Source organism: Rhodotorula paludigena (assembly GCF_050403205.1).
Source record: "Rhodotorula paludigena JCM10292 DNA, Rt_paludigena_JCM10292v1_ctg7, whole genome shotgun sequence".
NCBI classification, from domain to species: Eukaryota; Fungi; Basidiomycota; class Microbotryomycetes; order Sporidiobolales; family Sporidiobolaceae; genus Rhodotorula; species Rhodotorula paludigena.
The window spans coordinates 205,516-228,778 of record NW_027481451.1 but is presented as its reverse complement, the minus strand read 5'-3'; the positions used below and the strand labels follow the sequence as shown (position 1 = coordinate 228,778).

At 63.6% G+C, this 23,263-nt stretch overlaps 11 protein-coding genes across 11 annotated transcripts; 3 read left to right on the top strand and 8 right to left on the bottom strand.

Annotated features, from left to right (window-relative positions):
* Positions 1–273: 273 nt before the first annotated feature.
* On the bottom strand, positions 274–1,558 carry JCM10292_006110 (uncharacterized protein; the record flags this gene model as incomplete). Its single annotated transcript, XM_076647035.1, has 5 exons — positions 274–494; positions 555–604; positions 661–678; positions 740–1,127; positions 1,312–1,558. The coding sequence occupies 5 exons, from the start codon at positions 1,556–1,558 to the stop codon at positions 274–276; spliced, it is 924 nt and encodes a 307-aa protein (XP_076507373.1).
* Positions 1,559–2,462: 904 nt separating this feature from the next.
* Positions 2,463–3,542, top strand: MRPS28 (mitochondrial 37S ribosomal protein uS15m MRPS28; the record flags this gene model as incomplete). The annotated part of the gene is made up of 3 exons (XM_076647034.1): positions 2,463–2,496; positions 2,562–3,236; positions 3,295–3,542. 3 exons carry the CDS (start codon positions 2,463–2,465, stop codon positions 3,540–3,542), a joined length of 957 nt encoding a protein of 318 aa, XP_076507372.1.
* Positions 3,543–3,772: 230 nt separating this feature from the next.
* On the bottom strand, positions 3,773–4,763 carry BUD31 (U2 snRNP complex subunit BUD31; the record flags this gene model as incomplete). The annotated part of the gene is made up of 7 exons (XM_076647033.1): positions 3,773–3,801; positions 3,878–3,965; positions 4,061–4,127; positions 4,239–4,325; positions 4,456–4,534; positions 4,597–4,673; positions 4,744–4,763. 7 exons carry the CDS (start codon positions 4,761–4,763, stop codon positions 3,773–3,775), a joined length of 447 nt encoding a protein of 148 aa, XP_076507371.1.
* A 617-nt stretch (positions 4,764–5,380) lies between these two features.
* JCM10292_006107 (uncharacterized protein) lies at positions 5,381–6,459 on the top strand (the record flags this gene model as incomplete). The annotated part of the gene is made up of 5 exons (XM_076647032.1): positions 5,381–5,640; positions 5,815–5,901; positions 5,973–6,155; positions 6,259–6,333; positions 6,414–6,459. The coding sequence occupies 5 exons, from the start codon at positions 5,381–5,383 to the stop codon at positions 6,457–6,459; spliced, it is 651 nt and encodes a 216-aa protein (XP_076507370.1).
* A 274-nt stretch (positions 6,460–6,733) lies between these two features.
* On the bottom strand, positions 6,734–7,869 carry JCM10292_006106 (urease accessory protein UreF; the record flags this gene model as incomplete). The annotated part of the gene is made up of 2 exons (XM_076647031.1): positions 6,734–7,128; positions 7,209–7,869. The coding sequence occupies 2 exons, from the start codon at positions 7,867–7,869 to the stop codon at positions 6,734–6,736; spliced, it is 1,056 nt and encodes a 351-aa protein (XP_076507369.1).
* A 166-nt stretch (positions 7,870–8,035) lies between these two features.
* SUA5 (threonylcarbamoyladenylate synthase) lies at positions 8,036–9,556 on the bottom strand (the record flags this gene model as incomplete). Its single annotated transcript, XM_076647030.1, has 1 exon — positions 8,036–9,556. One exon carries the CDS (start codon positions 9,554–9,556, stop codon positions 8,036–8,038), a length of 1,521 nt encoding a protein of 506 aa, XP_076507368.1.
* Positions 9,557–9,969: 413 nt separating this feature from the next.
* JCM10292_006104 (uncharacterized protein) lies at positions 9,970–11,417 on the bottom strand (the record flags this gene model as incomplete). The annotated part of the gene is made up of 2 exons (XM_076647029.1): positions 9,970–11,240; positions 11,414–11,417. The coding sequence occupies 2 exons, from the start codon at positions 11,415–11,417 to the stop codon at positions 9,970–9,972; spliced, it is 1,275 nt and encodes a 424-aa protein (XP_076507367.1).
* Positions 11,418–12,885: 1,468 nt separating this feature from the next.
* On the top strand, positions 12,886–13,338 carry JCM10292_006103 (uncharacterized protein; the record flags this gene model as incomplete). The annotated part of the gene is made up of 3 exons (XM_076647028.1): positions 12,886–12,936; positions 12,997–13,096; positions 13,169–13,338. 3 exons carry the CDS (start codon positions 12,886–12,888, stop codon positions 13,336–13,338), a joined length of 321 nt encoding a protein of 106 aa, XP_076507366.1.
* A 328-nt stretch (positions 13,339–13,666) lies between these two features.
* JCM10292_006102 (uncharacterized protein) lies at positions 13,667–19,348 on the bottom strand (the record flags this gene model as incomplete). The annotated part of the gene is made up of 28 exons (XM_076647027.1): positions 13,667–13,742; positions 13,807–13,849; positions 13,912–13,961; positions 14,024–14,068; positions 14,128–14,151; positions 14,223–14,248; positions 14,314–14,445; positions 14,512–14,591; positions 14,673–14,810; positions 14,966–14,995; positions 15,062–15,336; positions 15,391–15,462; positions 15,521–15,635; positions 15,786–15,810; positions 15,878–15,905; positions 15,975–16,190; positions 16,300–16,720; positions 16,791–16,814; positions 16,956–17,091; positions 17,492–17,723; positions 17,788–18,124; positions 18,183–18,276; positions 18,342–18,401; positions 18,462–18,530; positions 18,584–18,825; positions 18,890–18,947; positions 19,022–19,032; positions 19,096–19,348. 28 exons carry the CDS (start codon positions 19,346–19,348, stop codon positions 13,667–13,669), a joined length of 3,312 nt encoding a protein of 1,103 aa, XP_076507365.1.
* Positions 19,349–19,831: 483 nt separating this feature from the next.
* On the bottom strand, positions 19,832–21,787 carry DDI1 (Ddi1p; the record flags this gene model as incomplete). Its single annotated transcript, XM_076647026.1, has 9 exons — positions 19,832–20,204; positions 20,261–20,418; positions 20,480–20,646; positions 20,726–20,817; positions 20,918–21,147; positions 21,210–21,285; positions 21,342–21,421; positions 21,493–21,567; positions 21,686–21,787. 9 exons carry the CDS (start codon positions 21,785–21,787, stop codon positions 19,832–19,834), a joined length of 1,353 nt encoding a protein of 450 aa, XP_076507364.1.
* A 264-nt stretch (positions 21,788–22,051) lies between these two features.
* On the bottom strand, positions 22,052–23,019 carry JCM10292_006100 (uncharacterized protein; the record flags this gene model as incomplete). Its single annotated transcript, XM_076647025.1, has 6 exons — positions 22,052–22,127; positions 22,186–22,254; positions 22,322–22,341; positions 22,414–22,556; positions 22,618–22,742; positions 22,913–23,019. 6 exons carry the CDS (start codon positions 23,017–23,019, stop codon positions 22,052–22,054), a joined length of 540 nt encoding a protein of 179 aa, XP_076507363.1.
* Between the last annotated feature and the right edge of the window lie 244 nt (positions 23,020–23,263).

Here is a 23,263-nt window from a genome sequence, read left to right as displayed (position 1 = left end):
GGTCAAGGTGAGATGAAGAGAACGCAACAGAACTAAGAGAGACGACGTGAAAAGGTAACAGAGGGGCACAGGTCTATACAGCTAAGGGCAAGGAAAGAACGAAAGGAGTGTCGGGGGTGAGTCGCGTGCGCCGAGTCGCGCCCTAGCAAGCAGAGTGTCCATCGGAGCGAGTACGGCTACACGAGAGAGAGCAAGATGAGTGGAACGGGAGAGAGAAGTTGGGGGAATCTTGCGGTCGAGGAGGGGCAAGGGAGACAATGTCTGTGGAGAGCCCTACTGGGCGACAGCGGCAGCCTCAAGGGCGACGACCGAACGGCGCTCCTTGCCGGGCGCAAGGATTTTGCGGCAGCGGCCCTTGCCGCCGCCCGAACGGCGGAAAGAGTCCTCGAGCGCCCAGCCAACCTGGCACGAGTAGACGTGGCACGCGCCCGACTCGCAGGTGACGCCCTGGGCGCCCTTGATGGCGGTGCAGTCCTCGCCCATGCCCTTAGACGCTGTGCACGGAAAACAGTCAGCCGGGAGCTAGGGTCGATTAGGACTGCAGCGAGACGCACTGCAACCGCCGCACGACTCGAGCTCGATCTTGGTGTCAAGGCACTCGTAACTGCAACGGGATGTCAGAAAGTGATGGCGAGAGAAGCAGCATGGATCAAGACTTACGTGCCCATGCGAGGGAAGCTGCGGAAAATCCGGCAAGGTCAGTTCCGCTGCTGTGCACAGGCAGAGCATCGTAACGCACATAGGGCAAGCCGTCTCGCCGATGGGGCACAACAGGCGCGAGTCGAGCGTCTCCCACGGCTGCTCCTCGATGGTGCGCTTGACAAAGTCCATGACCTTCTCAGCCTTGCCCGACGCGTCGTACAGGCTCGACGGCTGCGGTGCCGCCGCGTGGTCGTGCCCTGCCGCCTGACTCGGGCCCGGCTTCGAGCCCGCGGCCTGACTCGCACCGGCGGCCTGGCTCGCGCCCGGCTTGGGCGCGACGGCCGACGGCTTGTGCGACGGGCGGTGCGAGCCCGTCGGGAGCGAGGCGGACGGCTTGGCCGACGCGCCGGCGTGCGAGCGCCAGGTTGCGGATGCAGACGGCTTTGCCGAGCCCGAGGGCGAGCTCACGAAGGCGTTCGAGACACCTGCCCGTTCGGAGGGAGGAGAGACACATGTAAGTCAGCGGAGAGTCGCGTGGGTGAGTAAGCGATCCGGAGATTCCGGAGACGCTGAACACCCCAAAAAGTTGTTCGCTAGACACCATGGTACGGTGCAATGAACGCCGGGAGCGGGACAGGACGAGGGAAAGAAGGGGAGAGGGAAGCGCACCGTAGATCATGTCGAGGAGCTCATCCGAGAGCGTGCGCTTCCTGGCGCCCGCAAGGCCCTGCTTGCTCGTCCGAGACGGACTGCGCTGCTTAAGCTGAGCCACGGTCGAAGTGAAGCGGCGGGCGAGGCTGGGCAGCTGGAAGGCGGGCTCCGTCGAGTTGCCGGCGTCGATGGCGGCGGCCGTCGCCGGAGAGGCGAGGAGCGCGAGCGCGGCGAGGACAAGGATGCAGTGGACGCGGTGGAGCATCGTGGGCTGTCGCGTGCTGGAGGACGAGGATCGGAGTTAAGGGGACGAGCCGGGTCGGAGTCGAAGGAGGGACCGGGGCGACGAGGAACGGAGGAGCTGGCCGCTGTGCACGGACAGCGAAAGGCAGCAGCGAGCTGGACTGAGCGCAAGCGAGAGAACGGCGGACAGGCGAGAGGGAAGAGGAAGAGGAGCGGAGGAGGCGGGGTGCGCTCGGCGCGAAAGCAGGGTCGTCGGGAGAGCCGAAGCGCGCGGGTTGGCCCCGCAGACTGCCAGGATAGGTATCGCTCGCGGTCCCGGTGAGGAAGTCGGCTGCAGCGGCCAAGCCTCGTGGGCTGAACCGACGAGTTGGCGGTCCCGTGCGGGTGCGAACTGAGAGCCCGGCATTCGTCCTTGGAGGAAAGCGGGAGGATGATCGCGTGCCTGTCGAGGATCGCCCGGGAAGACGGGAGAAGATGGCGCGCGAATACAGAGGGAGAAGGCTCCAGCTCAGTAGGGATGGCCGTTGCGCAAGTTCGCAGACTAACCCAAGCGGGAGGAAGGCGAAAGCTTGGAACTGGGCGGCAGTCTAGCGAGTGTGCAGTGATGGCGGGGCGCACGTGAGCCATTCTCTCTCTTTTGAGGTGCAGCAATTGAGCAATGCGCAGCCCTCATCCTCTGGACGACGAGATGGCGGTCCGTAGACAGTCCAAGCGAGATGGCGGGCACGAGAGCGAGGCGCGGCCACCTCACGCCCTGACGGTTCTCCGTGCGCGTCAGGGGACACAAACAGAGTCCAGCAGTGCAAAGCAGCAGTCGTCAAACGCGCAGAGCGTAGTGGCGGCCGCGGAGAGAGGGAGAAGCGCATCGGCGGGGAACTTGGGCGCGAGAGCGAGCGCGAGGCGACGAGCAGCTCGACTCCACCGCCATGCTGTCCCGGATAGCCGCCCAGCAGGCTCGCAGTGCGCTTCCTGCCCTTGCAAAGCCTGTCCCGCTCGAACTGACCGCGCTCGTTGCGTCGTTGCAGCGCCTCTCGCCGCCTTCGCCTCGCTCGCGGCGCCGCTCGCTGCAGCGTCGACGAGCGCAGGAGCGACCGCCGGGAGCAGCCAGCCGCGCTCCTTCTCGACCTCGGCACCGGCGGGCGAGTCTCGTGCGCGGCGCAAGACGCGACTGGTGCGCAAGGCCAACCTCGAGAAGAAGGCGCAGCTCGTCCGCCAGCACGAGCAGAGCCGCCCGGACCCCGTGCTCGGCTTTGCAAAGGGCAACGACGCGCTGTGGGACAAGAGCCTGCTCAAGAGCGTCCTCCTGAACCGCGACGAGGTGTGGGCGCAGCCGGCGCAGGCAGATGCGACGGGCGCAGGCGCAGACGCAGCCGCACGGGGCACGGCCGGCGCAGAGGGGTACACGCCAGAGCTCTACAACTTTGGCCTCGACGCCCAGACCGCCGAGCAGCTCTCGTCCGTCCTCCCGGCCACCGCCGCCCTCCGCTCGACGCTCGGCGACCAGGCCACCAGCGTCGACGCCATCATGCTCGAGCGCTTCGAGACGGCGACGACGCGCGAGGAGGCCAAGCGCGACGCCCTGATGCGCATCGTCGACCTGCGCAACGCCGACTCGAAGGGCATCGAGGTCGAGAACACGCGCCGCATCGTCGCGACGTTCGGCCGGACACCAGGCGACACGGCCTCGCCCGAGGTGCAGTGTGCGTTGCTATCTTTGCCATCGCTTGCACAAGCACAGGCTGACCGGACGTCCCGCAGCCGCGATCCTGACGATGCGCATCCGCTCGCTCGCCGCGCACCTCATCTCGTCTCCGCGCGACGTGCAGAACCGCCAGGCGCTGCGGCAGCTCATCTCGCGCCGCGCCAAGATCCTCAAGTACCTCCGCGCCGTGTCGGTCAGCAGGTACGAGGAGTGCCTCGACCAGATTGGCGTCGAGCCGCGCGCGGTCGAGGGCGAGGTGATCGTCAGCAAGGCCGAGCTGCGGACCATGATCCGCGGGGCATAGACGCGAAAGCAGGAGTCGGTCGTAGGATCTTGTACTATACGCAGTAGCAACTCTCGCATCTTTCGGACTGGTCGTGTGAGGCAGTCAGGACGAGACACGCGACCTGCCCGCTTCGACAGCGAGGACCTCGGCTCGGCAGCCTTTGCAAACAAACTGCTGCTCTGCTCTCGACCAGTCGGCGCGTGCAGAGATCCTGCTGTATACGCTGCAATGCACTCGGCACCTCCCGCTCAGTCCGTCGATGCACATCCTCGGCACCCTGCGAGCGCCGGCGCAAAATCAGCGCACCGTTCCGCATTGAACGGCATGCAGAGGCGCGGAAAATGGGGACGCACCGCAATGTGAGCACTCGACGATGACGCCCGGCTTGAGTTGCGCTTTCGGCACTCGGCAGATGCACGTCGAGCCCGCGTAGTTCATGTCCTACGACACACGACAGCGTCAGTATACATCGGCTCACTGCAGCCGCTCGAGGCAGTGCTGCTCTATAAAGGGCAAATGGAGGCGAGAATACGCACCCTCGACTGGATGCACCGCGCGCAACACAGCTTCTCGTACCCGTTCTTCTTCCACTTGGCGATCAGACTGCAGGAGCACACCGTCAATTCTCCAGCCTCCCTGTTCACGCGTTGGCAGCCCTCATGCTTGTGCCGCAGGCGCAAGACTGACGAGCTGGAGCGAGAGGGCGAGACTCACTTTGCGTCTGCGTACTCCTCCTTGAGCAGCCAGTCGTACAGCTCGCGCGATATCGCTTCTCGCTTGTAGTACAGGTCGTAGATGTATCTGCACGCGCGCACACGAGAGGCGAAGTCAGCAAGGCCTCGCGTACCCGTGGCTGCCATCGGCTGCAGGCGTCTCTTCAGGCAGCTACAGCCGATGTCGCACGACTGTGGTGCACAACTGGAAGACGCACCGGCTGCGGGTGTGGACAATGCGCATGATGGGCCACAGGCTCTCGTTCTTGCGCTTGCCCTCGTGGCTCTCCGCCTCGGCTGCGGGATGCGTGCGTCAGCGTGGTCCGCTTGCAGTACGGGACGGCGACGATGAGCCGCACCGTCGCGCATCTTGCGGTTGTACTCTTCGAGGATGTCCTCGATCTCGTCGAAGCCTTCGGGAGGCGGCTTGGTGCGGCTGCGGGACGGGCGTTCCCTCTGGTCAGCACTCGCCTCCTCAGAGGCACCGAGGGGAGAGACAGGCGCACTTGGTCTTGATCTTGGGCATGGTGTCGACGAGAGTCGGCGGAGAGACGAGGATGCGAGGTGATGAAGCTGCTCGAGACGGCTCAAGAAACGAGGCGAGCGCGAGGCAGGTCGGAGGGTGTCGAGAGTGTGGCTGAAGTGGCTCTGCAGCTCTCAGCAGCAGTCCGCGCGGAGAAGCGAGAGTCGTCGTGGCTCAACTTGGCCGCCGGCGCTCGCCGTCGTCCTGGTTCCGCGCCGACGGCTCATCGACATGTCAGCTTGCGTTCCACTGCTGCCTGCATCAGACTGCTGAGCGTAACAGAGGCCGCGTGAGCTCGAGCACTCGTTTCTGCGCTTCCGCTAGTCGCGTCTCCCACGCTCCCCCTTCGCTCGCTCGTCTCCTCCGGCTCGTGCTTTTACGAGGCTGTGGGACGCATTCGCCCAGCTTGCAAGCGCATTCAACGCCGGTCCAATGTCCGGACACGTCGCGCCACGCGCAGCACGGACGTCGGGGCCTCCTGGCCACCGTCCGTCGTGCCTCCTCTCTCCCGCTGGCTCCCGTCTGTCTCGCTCTGCTCTTTGCTTCTCTCCTCCTTCCTCTCTTCACTCCGGTCGCTCCCTCTCCCTCTTCTCACTCACCCTAGTCGCCCTCGCCGCACCATGTCCCGGCCCTCGTCGACCCGCGCCGCTGCCCTCTGCGCGCTCCTCTTCTCCCTCGGTGTCGCCGCTCAGAACCAGGTCGCCACGCCGCAGAGCATCTACCAGTGCACGCCCGCCTCGGTCTCGTACACCTGCGTCTCGCCGCCCTGCACCGTCGTCGCGCGCCCGTCCGACAACCCGGGCTCGAGCCTCGCGACCCTCGGCGAGGTCAACGACCAGTCGGGCAGCGTGTCGTGGCGTCCGGTTGACGCGCCTGAGGGGTAAGTCGTGTCTGCTGAGCTGCATACTAGAAGTGCGAGATGAACGACGGTCCCAGATGAACGCCGCCTGGGACCATCGTTCGCCTCCGCTGGTTCTCGCAGCAAGAGGCCCTAGCACGCAGGGCTGCGACAGCTGACACTCGGCTCGCAAAACTATGCCATTTTACCTCCCAGCACGTCTGTGACCTTCTGGATCACCGACTCGAACGGCGCGACCATCTCGAGCGCGCCTATCACCGTCGCGGCGGGTTCGGACGACTGGTCCGTTAGATCCCCCTCCTCGCTCACGCCCTCCTACAATCCATGATCTCACGATACTTTGCGTGACACAGCCTTAACGGCGGCGGTTCGTCGGCCTCTGCTGGCGGCGCAAACTCGCGCGGCAGCTCGGCCTCCACCGACGCATCGTCGACCGGCGCCACTTCCTCCGGCCGCGGTACCAGCTCGGCCGCGAGCACGGCGGGGTCGAGCACCGCGAGCCGGTCGGGCGCTTCGACCGTTAGCGGTGACGAGGCGTGAGTCGCCAGTTCGTTCAGCGCCGTTTGCGCTCGAGCGCGCAGGCCGCGATCTTGCCAGAGAAGAGCGCTGATTTAGCCCCCTGTTCATGCTGTCCCGCAGCTCGGAGACTGCGTCGCCATCGAGCGACAGCAAGGACGGCGACAACTCGGCTGCCGGTCTCGCCATCAAGGGCTCGTGCGTCTCGTCCTCTCCTCTCTTCTCGTGCTCCCAAGCGGCTGAGCCTGACCGCCCTTCGTTGCGCAACCTCCGAACAGTGCTCTTTTCGCCGGCATCATTGGCCTCGCAGCCACGCTCGCCTGATCAGTATTCCCGGTAGACCACCACAGCACGCTCGAAGACCGTCATTGCCGACTCCTCATACACCTTTCAAGAATTTCCCGCGATAGACATTGCAATCCACTCTCTTTCCGTCATGTACGCTCCGCTCATCTTCGTGAGAGACAAGAGAGCTGGGCCCACGACTCGCCTTCGCAAGCGTTCCCGCGCCGCCCTCGAAGGCGAAGCCCCAAGCCGAAACCGCCTCTCTGCAAGCCGGTACGCGCGATCGTGCGCAGCGGATAGATTCGCGCGAAATCTATGAATTGAACACGCGCGTGAAGAGCTGGTCGTGCCTCGTCGCCACAATCTCGCCCAGCGGCCAGGTCACGACTGGCGTGGGCTTTGCGGCCGTCGCCTTCACATCGTCGTCCCAGATACCTCGCCAGAAGGGGTCGTTATCCCACCAATCGTCCTCCTCTCCTTCTCCCGCTGCTCCCCCTGCTCTTGCCTGTTCCTCCATCTCGAGCGCCGCCGAGTCCTGTTTCGCTTCCGGCACCGGCTGTGACGTCGCCGCAACCGCCTCGTCAACGAGCGGGCGCACGTCCCACAGTAGCATGCGGTGCGCGAGGTACGGGCCGACAGTGTTGACGCGGACGGCGGAAGAGAGGAGCGAGCGTGCGTGCAGAAAGAGGAAGAGCGATAAGCTGGCCTCTGTGGCGTCGAGAAGGCGGCGGCAGACGCAGCACGGTTAGCTGTCGGAACTCAAAGAAGCACACAGTGAGTGCACGCACCGAGACTCAGCCCGACAGCCGCCGTCAAGACAGCGAACGCCACGCTCATGTGTCCGTTCGCGCTCCCCGCCTCGTGCTGCTGCGTCCGCACCGCCGCCCTGTACCTCCTCACGAGCAGCTTGACGTCCTCGTCGGAGGGCCCGCCCTCGCCCGGCAGCGGTGCGAGGGCCCGCTCGTACAGCGTGAGGAGCGCGACGCCCTGCGCGGTCGACGCGCGGCGCGCGACGTGGTTCAGCGTCATCGCCTCGCAGAGGGCGTCGGCGGCGAGGACGCCGGACAGCGCTGCGTCGACATGGGCGGTTGCGGGCGAAGCGGAGGAAGCGGAGGACGAGGTCGAGGGAGTCGGGTCGGGGTGGCGGGACGGGCGGAGGGACGAGACGGCCGAGTGGGCGGCTCGGAGGAAGGGCACGTTGAGCCGCGCGTACGAATGGAGCGAGAGCGCGACAAAGGCGAGCAGAGAGGCTTCGGCGGGAGGACGCGGGCGGGGAGTCGGGGATGGCGCATTGCTGGGTCTTGCTGGCGGAGGGAGCGAGAGGTAGCCGTGTTGGATCCATGACTCGAGCCCGCTCGACGCTACGAACCCTCCCGTCGGCAGATTCGAGTCGGAGAGGAGCACGAGGAGATATTGCTCGAGCGACGAAGACGGCGATCCTGCGCCCATGTCAAGCGCTTGCATGCTTGTCAAGTGCGCTGCGGAGTCTATAAGTTGTCTCCAGAGCCAGATGGAGCCGACGAAGGGGAGAGATGAGGGAAGAGGAGCGAATGTACTCTCTCGCCAAGCGATGAAGACCTGAACTCGCTGCGATAACGATTCTATCCCGAGCACACTACAACTGGAACTCCATCGCGCCTTCCTGCCCACCTGCAGCCTTCCTCGCGCGCTCCATGACGGCGAGCCCGACCCCTTCCTCCTTGACTGCCTCGACAAAGATGAGGTCGACGCCGGCCGGACTCGAACCGGCCTCCGACTCGCGCGGCAGCGCGTCGAGGAACCGCAAGCCGGCGAAGAGCCGCTGGGCGGCCTCGATGGGCCGCTCGACCGATCCGAGCGAGTACGACAACACGTCGATCTCGTCGAGCGCGGGGAGGTTCGACTCTTCTCCTGCGCCGAGGGTCGCGAACGGAGACTCGGGCGCGGGCGGGAGGCGCACGCGCGCGCAGGCAGAGGCGGACGAGGCGAGAGTCGAGACGGTCGAGGCGCCGAGCGACGAGAGCGTCGAGTCGGTGAGCATTAGCCCGACGCGGAAGCGTGCCGGAGTCGCAGAGCTCGCGCCGTTGTCCTCGAGCATCCCAGCAGGCGTATGCGTGAGAGCCGTGAGCTGGATCAAGTCCTGCAGGCTCGGCAGCGGACCGTCGCTGTGCGCGCCCTGGACCGGCTGCACCAGGACGACCTTGGCGTTGCCCGGCGCGTAGTGCTTGTACTTCATGCCCGGTGTAGTCGGCTTGTCCTCGAGGTCTTTGCTGCGGAAGTCGCGCGCGTAGACCTGGATCGCGCGCTTTGCGCCATTCCCCTCTGCCGACGCTGCCGTCGCGAAGCCGGCCTCACGCAAGCACGCCTCGAGATCCTCGGCCGAGACGCCGCCCGCTCGCAGGACCCGCAGGGCACCCTCGCCGCCTTCGTCGCCGTCGGCAGGCGGGACCCAGTCGACGACGGTGCTCTCGACGCCGACCTCGCACTCCCCGCCGTCCAACACCGCTCCGACCCCGCGCCCCTCACCAAGGTCCTCCATAACGTGCTGCGCCGTCGTCGGACTGGGCCGACTCGACAGGTTGGCACTCGGCGCTGCGAGCGGGAGCTTGGAGTGCTCAATGAGGCGGAGGGCGAGCGGGTGGCTCGGCATGCGGATGCACAGGGACGGGTGGCCGGCCGTCACTTCGGGCGCGACGGCGACGCGCGGCGGGTCGACGGCCTTTCCCTTGCCTTTGGCGTCGAGGGGGAAGACGAGGCTGAGCGGACCGGGCCAGAAGCGGTCCATCAGCGCTTCGTACATGCGCGGGAGCGCTGCCGGCGCTGGCTTGCCGTCCGGCGCGGCCGAAGGAGTCGAGGGGAGGAGCTCGCAGAGCATGTCGCGGTTCGAGACGTGCACGATGAGAGGGTTGTCGCTCGGACGGCCCTTCGCGCTGAAGATGCGCTTGACGGCGGTTGACGAGAGCGCAGAGGCTCCGAGACCGTAGACTGTCTCGGAAGGGAAGGCGACCGGGAGGTGTGCATGGAGCAGAGCGGAGGCGGTGTCGAGGGAGGAAGCGAGCTCGGCGTCCATTTTCGTCGGGAGGAGCTGCGCCTTGACTGGCGGCTCTTCTGGCGTACTCGAGGTCGAGGCAACGGGTGCAGCCTGGGCGGGCGACATGGTGCACGTGCGAAAGAGGCGGTGGAAGAGGCGAACCGAAGTCGAGAGCGCTCGCATGCAGCGGCGACGTCGAACGCGGGTCGCAACGTGAGCTGTAGGAGCAATACAGAGTGTCAGCTGCGATACGCCGGCACTCCCACGCAGCCCAGGGCCTCAAGAGCCGAGTTGGAGCGTTGCGCACCGCCTCGCGAGGAAAAGGAAGCGACGGGCAACAGCAGCTCCGCGCGCGCTGCAGTGAAATGACAGAAAGTCTCACCAGACCTGTGCAAGCTGGCTCTGGGCCACACAACCTCTTTCGCGACGATTCGGGCGAATATTCCTCGATGCTCTGAAGTCAACCCGCGCTTTCGCTTACAAACGGCGTCTGGCTCACTCAACACGGATTCAGGAAGACTGCGTAACTCTTGCCCCCTTCAGTAGATCGAGTCCCAAATGTGGCCGTACCCGTCGTACAGGTAGTCGTCGTCGTCGTCGTACTCGTCACTGTACCATCCCTGGCCCTCCTCCTCCTCCTCCGGGTAGCACCCTTCGACTTCGAGCTTGAGCCCGCGCGCCGCGGCCCACTTCCTGAGCCCGCAGCGGCAGTCGCTGTCGACGACGAACGGCCACACGCCGAGCGCGACGTACTTGAGGCGCGGCATGCGATCGAGCACCTGCATCACGCGCTCCTCGAACCCGGACGGGCGCGGGTGGCCCTCGGCGCTGTCGAGGTCGCGCGCGGTGAGGTCGCCCCAGAACGTCTGCCGCAGGTCGAGGTGCGTGAGCGTCGCGCCGCTCGAGTCGGCGAGGAGCGAGAGGCGCGCGACGTCCATCGCGCTGCACGAGCGCAGCTCGAGCTTGCGCAGGTGCTTGAACGTGCCGAAGAAGGCGAGCGGGAGCGCCGGGCCCTGCACGGCGTCGGCGTAGTCCTCGGGCGAGCCGTCGTAGCCGCTGACGACGGCCAGAGTGGACCTCATGTCGAAGTGCGTGATGTAGTTGGTGGAGAGCGCCTTCATGAGAGGCGTAAAGTCGAGGCCGTGCATGTTGCGCCCGAGACGGATCTCGAGCGACCGCAGACCGGCGATCCCCTTCGGAAGGTACGCCACCACCGAGAGGAGACAAGCGGCCGAGACATCGACCGATAGCTTGCGCGTCACGTAGTGCGGCCGCTTCGTCGTCGCGTGCACGTGCTTTGTGAGCTGAAGCGAAATCGAGTCGAGGCGCTGCATCGTTGTCCCGCCCAGGCCGCGGGCGAGGGCGCGCACGATGGCATGCTCGTTGTTGACCTTGGGCTCAACGAAGCGGCACATGATGTTCTGCACCGCGCGGCCCGCCATGAGCAGCCTGGCGACCTCGAGCGCCTGGTCCGTATCGGTGAGCGCGACCGTGGCGCGCGTCACCTGCGTACACAGGCGCAGCATCTCGCTTTGCCATTCGAACGGCGCGATGCTGCGGTGTATCGCCGACGAATAGGGTCCGCATGGCGAGCGGACAAAAGTCGAGACGGACGAGGCGAGGTGCGTGAGCTCTCGCACTGAGCCTTGAAGATTCGGGTGCTGCTTGAGCGTCTGCAGGAGATTGTAGGCCTTGTCGCGGCTGAGGTACAGGCCGGTCTGCTTGGACGGCGAGCGGTACAGCGCGCGACGGCCAGACGCGACGAACGAACGGCAGGTCAAGATCCAGCTTCGCAGGGTTTGCAGCTCAACTGCGGGCGCGAGCAGTCAGTCTTCAGCAACGAGGGTCGTTCGCAATCAGGACTTGCAGGCAGTGTTCACGAGATGCGAGACGATCAAGTCGAGAACCTCCTCCGGCATCTTCGCGATTGGTGTGCCTGTCGGCTTGGCCAAGGCACAGACAGCATGCTCTGGGCTGCCGCACGCATCGTAGGTCAGCGGCAGCTCGTACACGCCTCGAGGTTGCCGGCGACCGCGATGAGTTCATGTCGAGTGCACCGGATAGCTGAGAGCGCAGAGCTCCGGCGAAGGCACGGAGGGGGCGGTCGACGTACCGATGGACCTGGAGGCCCGCCAAGATTGGTAAGAGCGATAAGTCCATCAACCGCCCGATTGAAAGGCGATGCGGACAGAGGCACGCGACGCGAACTCGCGAAAGTGGGGAGCGACCGCGGCGAGCTCTCCGTCTAGCAATCAAATGGAGGGATGCTCTCTCTCACTTCCTGTAAGCTCACAGCGTGCACGAACAGCCGAGGACGCGAAAGGCCCCTTGTATCGCGTGCGCCCTACACCGTCCTCGTCCTCCGCTATTTGTCCGCCTGGTCCGGCTCAATGGGCCTTCTCGCGACGCAATCGACTCTCTTTCGACGCCGCTGCTCGCCGGGCGCAGGGAGGCGGCCGACCGTTTCGTGCGACGGAAAGTGATGTTGACTGCGGCGCCGCGTTCGTCGAGAATCTGCTCATGCAGAGCAACGTGAGCTCAGATAGAGCGGCAAGGGGAAACTTCGAGATCACCTTGTTGAGAGCACAATGAGTACAACAGAGTGTCCGACCACTCGTGCGGCCGCCTCGGTCCGTCACGACATGATTGCGGCCAGCGCAACGTCCAGCACTCCCCGGTCTAGTTCGACCCCGCCCTCTGCACGCGCGTCCCGTACTACAGTCTCGGGAGCTCGGCGAGGGGGATGCCCCCACCGGAGCTGAGGCTGCCCTTGCGCACGGGTATGAAGGTGCGCTCCGGCGGGCTTGGGAGCGAGAAGGTCGGAAACCGAGGGGGCTTGACGCCGGGCGGGAGGCGTACGAGATTCAGCTTGGAGGGTGTCGAGAGGCGAGAGCGGGGCATAGTGTCTGCTTTCTGGGAAAGGTGCGAGGCGGACAGGGAGGGAGCCGAGTGGGGCGGGAGAGGCGTCGCGCGCTGTAGACTTGCACGGTCAATGCTACGCGCTTGCACAGCCAAGAGGACTCGTTGCGCACCTGCACAGCAGCCTGGCGGGCTTGCACGAGGATGAACAGGACGCGCCACGGGCAGCGACGGACAGGAGCTGCGAGAACGGCAGGCCAAGACGCAGCAGTGGGCGTTGGAGCGGCGCGCGAGCGTACACGCGTGCCTCACAGGTGTTTCTGCGCGTGCAGCGACCAGCGCTGCAGAGCAAGGCGGAAGAGTTGCAGAGGGCGGAGGACAAGGCGAGGCGAGGACCGATCGCGAAGAGGACGCGACGAAGCGTTCAACCCGCAGCGAGCGCTGGTCTGGAAGGTGTAGATCCCTCAAATACATCTTCAAAAGCCCGCCACAAACACTGCACAAGCTCAGGAAGCTGACGCTCCCTCACGATGCTCCCTGCTTCCGCTTCCGCTTGCTGTCGTGCAACTGTCGTGCGCTCACCGCTCACTCCGACCATGCTCGGCCCGCTCGTAAAGGCGCAGCTAGTCGCCTTCCTCACCAACAAGGTGCGTCGTGTCCTCCTGATCCGCTCGCCACTGTGCTGACCCTCTGCCGAATCTCATCAGCTTCTCGAATCAAAGGCCTTCACTGGCGCGGTTGCGTCGCTGCACGGGAGCGTGACCAAGCTGCAGCAAGGTGCCTACGACCGCCTACTGCAAGCGACCGGTGCGCGGCCTCCTCCACTTCCGTCCTTCGCCTCTTGCGCCGTCCGCTGACCTTGGCTCGCGTCTTTCGCAGAGGAGTACGACCGTAAGCACCCGCCGCCACACCTTCAGCAAGAGGCTACATCTCAGACGCACCGCCCGCGGCAGAGCGAGCCGATACGAGATCAGCAGGCGGAGCTGCTCAAGCTCATCGAGAAGACGCGGCGGGAGCTCGAGAAGGACGAGGGGCAGAGGCGGCCCTGAGATGGGTTGGACGGGTGTGCTAGACTGAGGTGTCCATGCTGGTGCGCTTGTTGGTCCTCTCGTTGCCGAAGTCGTCAAAGCTGACTCGCTTGTGCGCGCAGTTGTTTCGCTTCCTTCGCCTATCGCTGTTGTTTCGCCATTATGCGCCTCGATGTCTTTGTGCAGCTTTCAACCCGTCCGAAATACTGCTAGGAGACTGTACATTCCTGCACGCACGGTATCACCTCGTCCTCCTCGAGAGACGAGCGAAGGGCAGTGTACAGCAGGCGAAGAAGCGGGAGCAAATGTCTGTAGAGGGAGAAGGATGCTATGTGCGGTGGGAAGTAACTCAGGAGCAGCCGCCAGTGCTGAGTCGGTTGCGCGGCCTGCGGTATGGAGACTGGTCGAACGTCGAGATATTCGCGCTGTTGGGCGGAAGTCATCAATCAGCTACGAGTCCATCGCGAGCGCGGTAAGTCAAGGGCGCACTTGTTGTAGATCTCAGGGTGGTCCGCGATGTATTTGGACGTAGCTGCACCGCAAATCTGAATGAACAACCGAGCCCTTTGAGTGAAACGACGGTGACAAGCTCACGATAGTCCTTGGGATCGCAGCCAACGTTGGCTTTTCCCTTCTGATACACCCTGATTGCTCGCCCGCGACGTCAGCGTCGAAGAGGCACGGCAAAAACCGAAAGAGGACGTACCGGACGTAGTCGATCAGCAGCTCGCCTGGGAAGCGGATCTTGCCCCTGCACGCGAATGGCAGATTGTCAGAATGACTCGAGAGCGTCTAGACCGCTGTATGCACCATTCGGGCTGTTGGAAGGAGTAACTGCGCGCGTGGGAAGCAAATCAGCGTCAATGACGGCGCACTGTATAGAGAATAGGGTGAAAAGGTCGGACCTGATGCCCAAGTTGAGTACGATAGACTGGTCGCAATGAACAAGAGTCAGTCTTGCCAGCGCTCAGTGGAAGACTACACGCGAACTCGCACCATGGGCTCCTGCGCGATCGGTCGCTGCGAGATGCCGGCGGCAGCATCCGGGCCCATGGCGGACGAGCGAACGGTGACGGTGCTCGAGCCGTTCAGCGCCCAGCGGATCTCGCCATCGGGGCCAGGGTCGTACTGCGGAACGCGAAAAAACATCAATTTCGAGCTGAGCCTTCTCATTTCGGAGTGAAGGAAACGCACCTCGAAGCCGTACGACGTGTAGCCTCGTCCGCCGAAGGACGTGTTGTCGGCCATGACCTCGTGCGAGATACTCTCTTGGTCTGCATGGACGCGTGCGCGACGCATCGTCAGCTCGTCAACGCGGAAGGTGGCATGCGAAAGATGTTGTCGTCTGCACGTACAGATACTACCGCGCCACTGATTCTGCCGGATGGTCCAGTCTGGGCTCAGCTCGACGTGTGGCGTCGTGTTGGGCCACAGATAACCGGACGTGAAGGGTGCAATCTGCACCGACTGGGATGCCGAGAAGCGGTCGCCGGCTGCAAGGAGACAAGTCGAAGGTCAGCTCAGCGCCCTAGTTTCTCATCCATGACACGAAGCGTAGCTGCCAAGCAAGCGCAGAAGGCTGATGGGACCCTGTGGTCCACAGACGGGTGGCGAGATTGCGGAACGAGGGCGGGAGAAAGCAACTCACTCGGCCAGATGGATCCCTCGAGAGCGTCAACTGCGAGATGACAAATACGTGAGCACGGGTGCCGCGAGACACTAACTCAGAGCGAGAGAAACGCACTCTCGGGCGCACCGCGACCCTTGCTGACCGACGGGCCCGGGTGCTCGTCGCGGTCCTCCTCGCACGTGCAGGCCGACAGCCTCTGGCCCGTGAGCCACGACAGCTCGCCTCCGTAGTCCCTCGAGCCGGAGTTGCGCGCCGCGTCGGGCCCGGTACGGTTCGCCCACGTCTGGTTCGGCATCGTCCCAACGTCGCACGAATCGTACGTGTAGGGCCAGACCCCGTCGTTTGTGCCGCCGTAACCTGCCCTTCCGAGATTGCCGAGAGTCCAGATACTGTAGGGTACGGCGTCAGAGGGAGCCGACAAGCCGGGAAGAGGCGGGGCTCACCCAGGCCAGAAACCCTGTGCAGTCGGTACACCTGGCAGCGATGCGCGCACTTCCAAGTAGCCTCCCGTGAAGCTGCGTACGTAGCACGCTCAGTATGTGAGCGAGGAGTGCGAACCGCGGAATGACACACCAAAACTTGTTCCAGCTCTGCAGCATGCCTGACCGGAAGTTCAGGTCGCGCCAGGGCTGCTGAGTCATGGTGATGACGAGGTTGCCGTCACGAGTCGTGATCGCGTCTGGGTCATCTACAATCGAGGAAAGGGAGCAATGGCGAGACGAAAGCGTTAGTCTAACGTCCTGTTCGCGATACGCCGCATGCTTGCAGAGGCAGAAGCATGCTTGCGCCGTCCGACAGCGGCCTTGGCTGGCCCGAGTTAGCGAACTGATGTACTCACACCACTGCAAGTCGCGCGTGCCCCACTGCGGGAAGGAGCGTCGAGCGGAGGATCAGTATCACATGAACGTGCACTGAGCGCAGACGACGAACGTAATGCAGGTCGACAGCCTCCCAATACCTGCGCAAAGCAACAGCAGAATTAACGACCTCTCCTGAAGGCGGACGAGGGGCAAAATTTGAGACTCACGGGTCGTCTCCCGGCCAGAACGTCCTCCCATCCGTGTTGAACTCGTCCGAGAAGACAAGCTCGTAGTTCTCGCCGTCGAGTCCGACGCGTTCGTACGCATCCGATGGCGTAGTCTCGTCGATCAGACTTGGGAGATTTGGGATGCGTGGAACCTGGCCAGTCGAGTTGGTCACGACTTGCTGAGCGTATGATGCCCACGAGCCGTCGATGGCAAACCTACGGAAAATTACACGCATAAGCACGACTGCGGCGACGGCTCAGCCACGCAAATGGACTCTCGACGACAGAGCGTGGTCAAGGAGGGAACCGCGCTGGGTGTACGCACCGGTAGATAGGCCAGCCCGCGAACAATCCGACCAGCACGACCACCACGATGATGAGCGAGGCCGTGTTGAGCAGTGCGAACCAGCTGAAGCGCGCTGAACGCTGTTTGTCCATGACCTTCTCAAGCTCTGGGTCGTACGAGTGAAGGAAGTCGTCTGCCTCCTTCTCCCATGCGCCCCACATCGGCGTCGTCGAGCCCGAGCGAGAGGCAGCGAAGCCTTCAAGCCGCGGAATCGAGTGCGAAGTCGAGCTGGGGTGCAGGTCGAAAGCGGAAGAGGCGGACGAGGGAGAATCGGGGATATGTGACGAGGCGGAGTAGGGGAGGTTGGGCGGGTCGAGACCGATGCATGAGCTTGTGCGGTGGCTCAACGGGACAGAGTTGCGTCGCGGCGAGAAGGACTGCGGGAAGGGCGAGTAGAGACCTGTGGACAGCGGACGAGGAACAGGTGAGTCGCGCTCGTCTCGTTTGCTGATCTTCAGGCCTACACGTACCTCCTACGGTACCGTTGAGCACTCCTGCACGCGCAGTCCGACAGCCAGGGAAGCGCGACGGGCGAAGAAGCGGGGCCCCAAGGTCAGCTCCGATCGCTCCAGTTCCCGACGAGCGGGCTGCAGCTCGTCACGCTCGACAGGCCAGGGCAACAGGACGGGGCGCACCGTACGAAGTCTCATCGAGCTGGGACGCGCGGCTCGCCCTCCCGTCTCGTGTTTCCGAGTCGCGCCGGTTCCCTCCCGCCTCGACAAGCGACGCGCCGCTCGAACTCGCCGACGAGTTCGTCGCCGGCTGCTGGGGCTGCATTGGCTCACAGCACGCGTAGCGCAGGCTGCAGAAAACGGTAGAGTGCAGCAGAATGCAGGAGGGAGGGGAGCGAGAGCGCGAGCAAACCGAGCCAGTCGACGCCAAGCAAACGAGCAAAGGCTTGTCGAAATACGAACCAGCGCCTGACGATCACACGCCGACGGGGCCTTTGCAACCCAAGCGTACAGCACGACTATACTCGAAGCACACAAGAGCGTTGGTGCGATCTTTGGGGCAAATGAGGCGCACGCGGAAGCGACTGGGACGAGCGTGAAGGACGAGTTGCAGGGCACTGAAGAAGTTGCGAAGGAACTGCAGCAAGATACGACATGGGGCACAACCTTGTACGTCTAGGGAATCGATCAGGCGGACCGGGCACCGCGGTTCAACCCACCCGCAGCTTGCTCGGCAGCGGAGGCGGTACGTCGTCCTCGTCGTCCTCGGCTACCGGCGCAGGTGCTTGCGCGTCAACATACACGCAGGTTCCTGTCCCGTTGTCTGTCCGCGGCGAGTCCGTTGTCTGCGAGCGCTCAGTGTGGACCGTCACGCCGACACCGTCGCCAAGCGAGGTGACCGACATAGGTCGCGGCTCATTTCGCTGAGCATACTCTGCGCGATTCGACCATCTGCAGGGAGCTCCCAATCAGTACCCTGACGCCAGGGACGAGGATGCGAGGCGCATTGACGCACGTGAACCGCCGCAATCCCGCAGCACCCGGCTCCCAGTCGTGTTTCTCGAAACACATGGGCAAATCCAGCTTGCACTGCGTCTCCTGCCGTAGCATATTGGCGAGGTACGCTTCTCCAGCGGCAATTTCGTCCGCGTCGAGCAGCGAGAACGAGTCGGGCGCGTGCGGGTTGCGCAGCGCAATCTTGGGGTCACCCGCGATCTCGGCTGCCAGCGCAAGCGCTCGCCGCGAGTCGAGAGGAACAACTGTCGAAGGGAAGGACGGGTGGTCGCTGAGGAAGGCGCGGATACGCGGAATGATGGTTGAAGCGTGGCTGATGGCAAGGAGGTGCGGGCCGCCTGGAAAGTGATCCCATCAGCTCCAGCTTGGCGTCTAGATCAAATTGGAGTAACGCACCTTCCTCGATGTGGAAACGCATGTCTTTCGAAGCGGTGAAGTGATCGGCCGTCTCCTTCACATCCTCCGCTGGAAAGCAAAGGTCGTCCGCGCCCTGCAGACCCCATTCGTCAGTACAGCGCACACTTGCCAAAGCTCTGCGAGTACGTCTGGCCGCACCTGGATGAGAAGGGTTGGCTGTGTAATCTTGCCCAGTCGCGCGGGATCTACCCGCTGGTTCTGCACGCGCAAAACGGATTAGCGAAGCGCCGCTACTCCATATCGCCAGATCTGACTAACACGTTGGCATGGCTTGGTCGACATCCAGATGTTCCGCGCCTTGTAGGGATTGTAATGCTGGTCCGAATCCTGCGATCAACGTGATGTACAAAGCAGAAGCTTTGAGAGAGAGGAGAATGCACCCGTGCTAGCGGCGGCAGTACCGCGTCCCATTCCTCCTCCAATCCCTCGGTATCGCCAAGGAGGAAGTTCCCGACCGCGTCAAGGCACTCGAGCCAGATGCTCTCGTCCGGCGGCGAGTGCCAGTTCTCATCGACCTCCTCGAACGCCTTGAGGTGTCGTGGGAGGGAGAAGAGGTTGCACAAGCCGGCGAGCGAGAGGGAAAGAACCTGGTCGGGGAAAAGGATGGCGAGTTTGAGGGCGGCTGCAACGCAGGTGTGTAGGTCAGCCTGCGGGTACGATTGACTTGCTCTTCCAGGAAAACTCACTCTGGAAAGCCCGCACGCCTGCCCCGAACACATGGGATGGCGGCAGCTGCAGCGCTTCCTGCAAGCGCATGAGCGAGATTCAGCTATCCGTAAGAGCTGCACAGCCGCCTCTACCCGCGGAAGGTGACCTACCATAGCGAACGCTGCGCACTCGACCATGTCAGCCTCTGTCCAGCTTGATTGTCGAAATCGAGCGCCGGACGCACCCAGATCCGCAGCGGACACGAAGAAGTCGAAATGAGCCGCGACAGGGTTGATGCTCCGGCCTTGGCCTCGCATCTCGATGGCGCACACCGAATAGTCGCGCTTAAACTCTGCGATGTACGGCGCGAGATGCGAGACGTCACACCACGACGGCGCGACGAGGAGGAGGCTGGGTTTCGAGTAGTCGGGCTGGCGGGTGGGGGTGTGGAACTCGTAGTAAAGCGAGACGCTGCCGGGTAGATTGACGTGCGGCATGGTGGGCACAGCAAAGTCGCAAGCAAGCGAAACGAGCGCAACAGCGCCGAAGAGCGATGGAGTGCGAGACGGGAGCAGCAAGGAACAAGCGAAGCGGCGACAATAGATGGGGTGACGGGCTCCGCGGTTTATGCCGACCCGAGGAAGCGCGTTCCAGAACGCCATGTGCGGTAATCGGTGGGCTCGCTGGAAGGGAAAGCACCTGCCCTTCCGAGAAGGCGCGATCAAGCCCAGCCTCCGACATCGACCGCCGCAGCCGAATAACGGCCTGCTTTCGACGCGCTGTTCCAATGCTGTTCGCTTGTCGTGGTACTTTCCGCAAATCGGAACGAGCTAACTTCGGCAGGCGCGCGGCGCGCGCGAATCAGGCTGCATCAGGCTACTGACTTTGCAAAGCAACTGCAAAGCGTTCAGGTGTTCACGCAGGCTGGACAAACACTCCACAATCGACATCCGCGCAACGTGCATCCGCTGCAGACTAAGTTACCCGCTGAAGAGCAGGCTCGCCGCGACTTCCGCATTTCCGCCCGCCGCCTCAAGCAGCCGAACCGCCGTGGTGCGATCTGCGCCGAGATTCACAAGGCTGTTGATAGCCTCTTCAGACAGTCCAGAAGGCGCATTTGGCGAGGCAGACGCCGTGGGGCCGGAGGACGACGCGCCAGCGATTGGAGGGGGAGTACCCGACTTGGCGCGCTTCGGCGCTGGCAAGTCGGATGGCGGCACACCGAGCGTGCGACCGGATCCGGGAAAAGTCGAAGTCGAGGCGGAGGTCGAGGCAGAAGCGGAGGAGGACGAGGCGGCGGCAGCGGCGTTGCTGAGTGAGGCGGCACTTCCGGAGGGGACCGGGTTGCCGTCGCTGCGCTCCGAGGTGGTCAGCCCGCAATTCGGAAGGCATAGGGGCCATCAACGCACGCATCGAGCTCAAACTCTTCGATCCTGCCCTTCGGCAGCTCATGCTCGGCGAGGAAGGGGATGTTGCGACCCTGAATGACGAGCGCGTTCGCCTTGAGATCGATAGCGCATTGATACCGGCGGAGCATGTCGAGACCAAAGAGGAGCTCGACATCGCTCTGCAATGCGAAGGGAAGGGTGAGACGGGTCGCACAACAAGACACAGCGATGCAGACGCACGTCGAGGATGGTGAAGCTGCATTGGAGGAAGAGGTCGCCGCCCATCTTGAGCTGAGCACTGTGCACCCGGCCGAGAATCTTGCCAGTCCCTACGCCGCGGGCCATGCCGGCGAAGCGCGTGTCGAGCAGGCGCATGATGCCGCAGCGTTCAGCGCAAGCGGGTGACACTGCGGGAGAGGGAACAGTCAGCGAGATGCTCACGGCTCGTGCGCTGAGAGTGAGCCGCAAAGGCGACTGGCAACTCACTGATTGTGCTCTGCGCGCCCGAGTCGACGAACGCCTTGACCGGCACGCCGTTGACCTCCGTGTCAACATACAGCATGTGAACCTGCCCGAAGCTGTAGAAACCATTTCGTGTGAGCATTGTGGCTGCAGAATTTCGCACGCGAAGGTGCCCAACTCGGACATGCTTGCGAGCATGGAAATGATGAAACTCACGCTTCGGGCATATCCTCCATCGCCTGCTCGAAATTCTGGAGCACGCGCTCCTGCCTGATCGCCTCCTCAATCTTGCGCTGCGCATCGGGGTCGTAGGGATCCGCTTCGAGCAGTTCGCGTTCGCGCTCCTGCTGCAGGCGCGCAGAGTTCTGCATCGCCGCGAGCTGGTGCAGGAGGTCGCGGAAGCGAGCCGGGTCGTTCTGCGCCGCGTTCGCGAGATCAGGGTTCGACTGCAAAGAAGCAATGAGTGAGCGGGTGCCGACATGAGGAAACAGATTGCGAACGCGCGCACCCTCCTCAGCTCCGCCATCAACCTCGGGTCGCCGATGACCTGTCGCCTCATCGTCTCCGCCTCCGCTTCGATATTCCTGTGGGTCCAGGTTGTCAGCGAGAGACCATGGGTGTGGGCACCCAACGCACGTACCTGCCAGCGACCTCTGCCGCACCCGAATCCGCGCTCTTCTTCCGCAATAGCAGCAGATCGCCCTCCTTCACGCCGTACGACTGCATTGTCGGCAAAGGAGTCAGCCAGGGTAGGGTAAGAGCGAGACTGCGAGACGGGAGGTAGAACGCACCTCGAGCGAGTTCTGAAGCTCTGTCAAATGGCGCCCGCTGAAGAAGAGCAGCTGGTCGCTGACGGGGATGCCGGACTGCACGTCGTGCGAACAATGCGTCAGCCGCGAGCTCAAGTCAGCTTGAACTCCCTGCGAAGGGCAGCACCGCCTCCGACAGTCCGAGGCTCAAGCGCACGGAGCTGAGAGGACGCACGTCGACTTCGAGCAGCGCGCAGACGTTTTCGAGCTCCATCGACAGGTCGCAGTCGATCGAGAAGTGCTCGCCCTCCTCCGTGGCGACGGCGATCATAGGCATCGTGTGGGGCGGTGCTTCGGCGGGGCGTGAGCGCGTGGGAGAGGAGCGCGTAGCTTGCGAGGAGGGCACGGAAAGTCTGAGTGGCTCAGCGAGCTGCACAAGCGCTTGCGCGGCGGGGGAGCGAGTGCGAGAGAAGGTCAAAGAGCGCGGATGACAACGCAGGCGACGCGCAAGTCAACTCTGGGAAGTGGCGGAACAAGACTGTACTGAGCGTGTGTTACATTGCTTGTCGCGGACTGGAGCTAAGCTGGGTAAAAGAGCGCGCTACAGCGTCTTTGCCTTTGCCCCGACTCGCAGACTCCGCGCGATCTGCATGCCAAACACGACAGCAAGGATAGAGCTGCAGGCGGAGTCTTCAGCGGGGACTCGTGCGACTCGCAGACAATTCCAGAACTCACGGCACGACAATCCAGGCGCCGTTCGGAATCGCAAAGAGGATGATCCAGTCGCGAAGACTGTTGTGCCCGCTGCAAACGCCGTTCAGGAGTCAGTTGAGCACAGAGTGAGGCCACTAGGACGCGAGCGACGACTCACGTGTAGGACCACCCGCTTTGCTGCGGTATGGGCGCGCAGAAGCCGTCAGTCAGTCTGCTCCTTCTCCGACTCGAGCGAAACAGGGGACGCGCCTGATCGATGAGCCAGTACAGCACCGTCTTCCACGACGTCATGACGACCGCGAGGAATCCAACGAGGATGGCGACTGGGCTCTCGCGCGCAGACAGAACGAGGAAGAGGATGTTGAGGATGCTCTCGGGAATGTTCATGAGCGCTGCGAGCGAGTCTGGTCAGCGAACGCCTCGCTGCCTCACTTTCGACAAGACTGTGCATACCCTGAGCGGACGTGAAGCCGTAGCCGCTTGCCCACGCATCTGGGCCGTAGACCTTGTCGACCAATCCATAAAGCTCGTACGGCGCCCACAAGGCAGAGAGGTCGCCGCCTTTCATGGAACGCGGGCTGGAGCAGAGCGAGGTGAATTGTCAGCGCACCTGCCTGTGCATCGCGTGCTGGCTCAACGAAGGTGCGGAAGATGTGGGGAAGGTTGCGGGAGAGAAGCGAGAGAGTCGCGAATGCGAAGCGCCAGGCGCCAGGAGAAAGGTCACACCAGGAAAGGTTTACACACGTACCGCAAGAGTACATAGCCGGTGTCCCACGCCACGAGGAGTGTCGAGACGACGAACCAGGTCTTGACCCAGAGCGGAGGACGATACACGGGCGGGCCAGTTGCGTTCATGCTTTGCGACGGTACAAGCAGAAGTTCTCGCTGAACTCAGGCGACCTGACCAGCCGTGCGAGCAAGTCGAGGGGAGAGGAAGGAGGCTCAGGGCAGCTCAGCTGACGAGGGCAGGAAGTCAGAAATGGCGTAAAGCGCGGGGTTGCCAGCGGCTGCGGACAGACTCTCTGAACAGGTCATGACAGTGCACAATGCGAGAGCGAAATGCGATTGCGGCGAAAAGGAGAAGAACGACTCAAAAGCG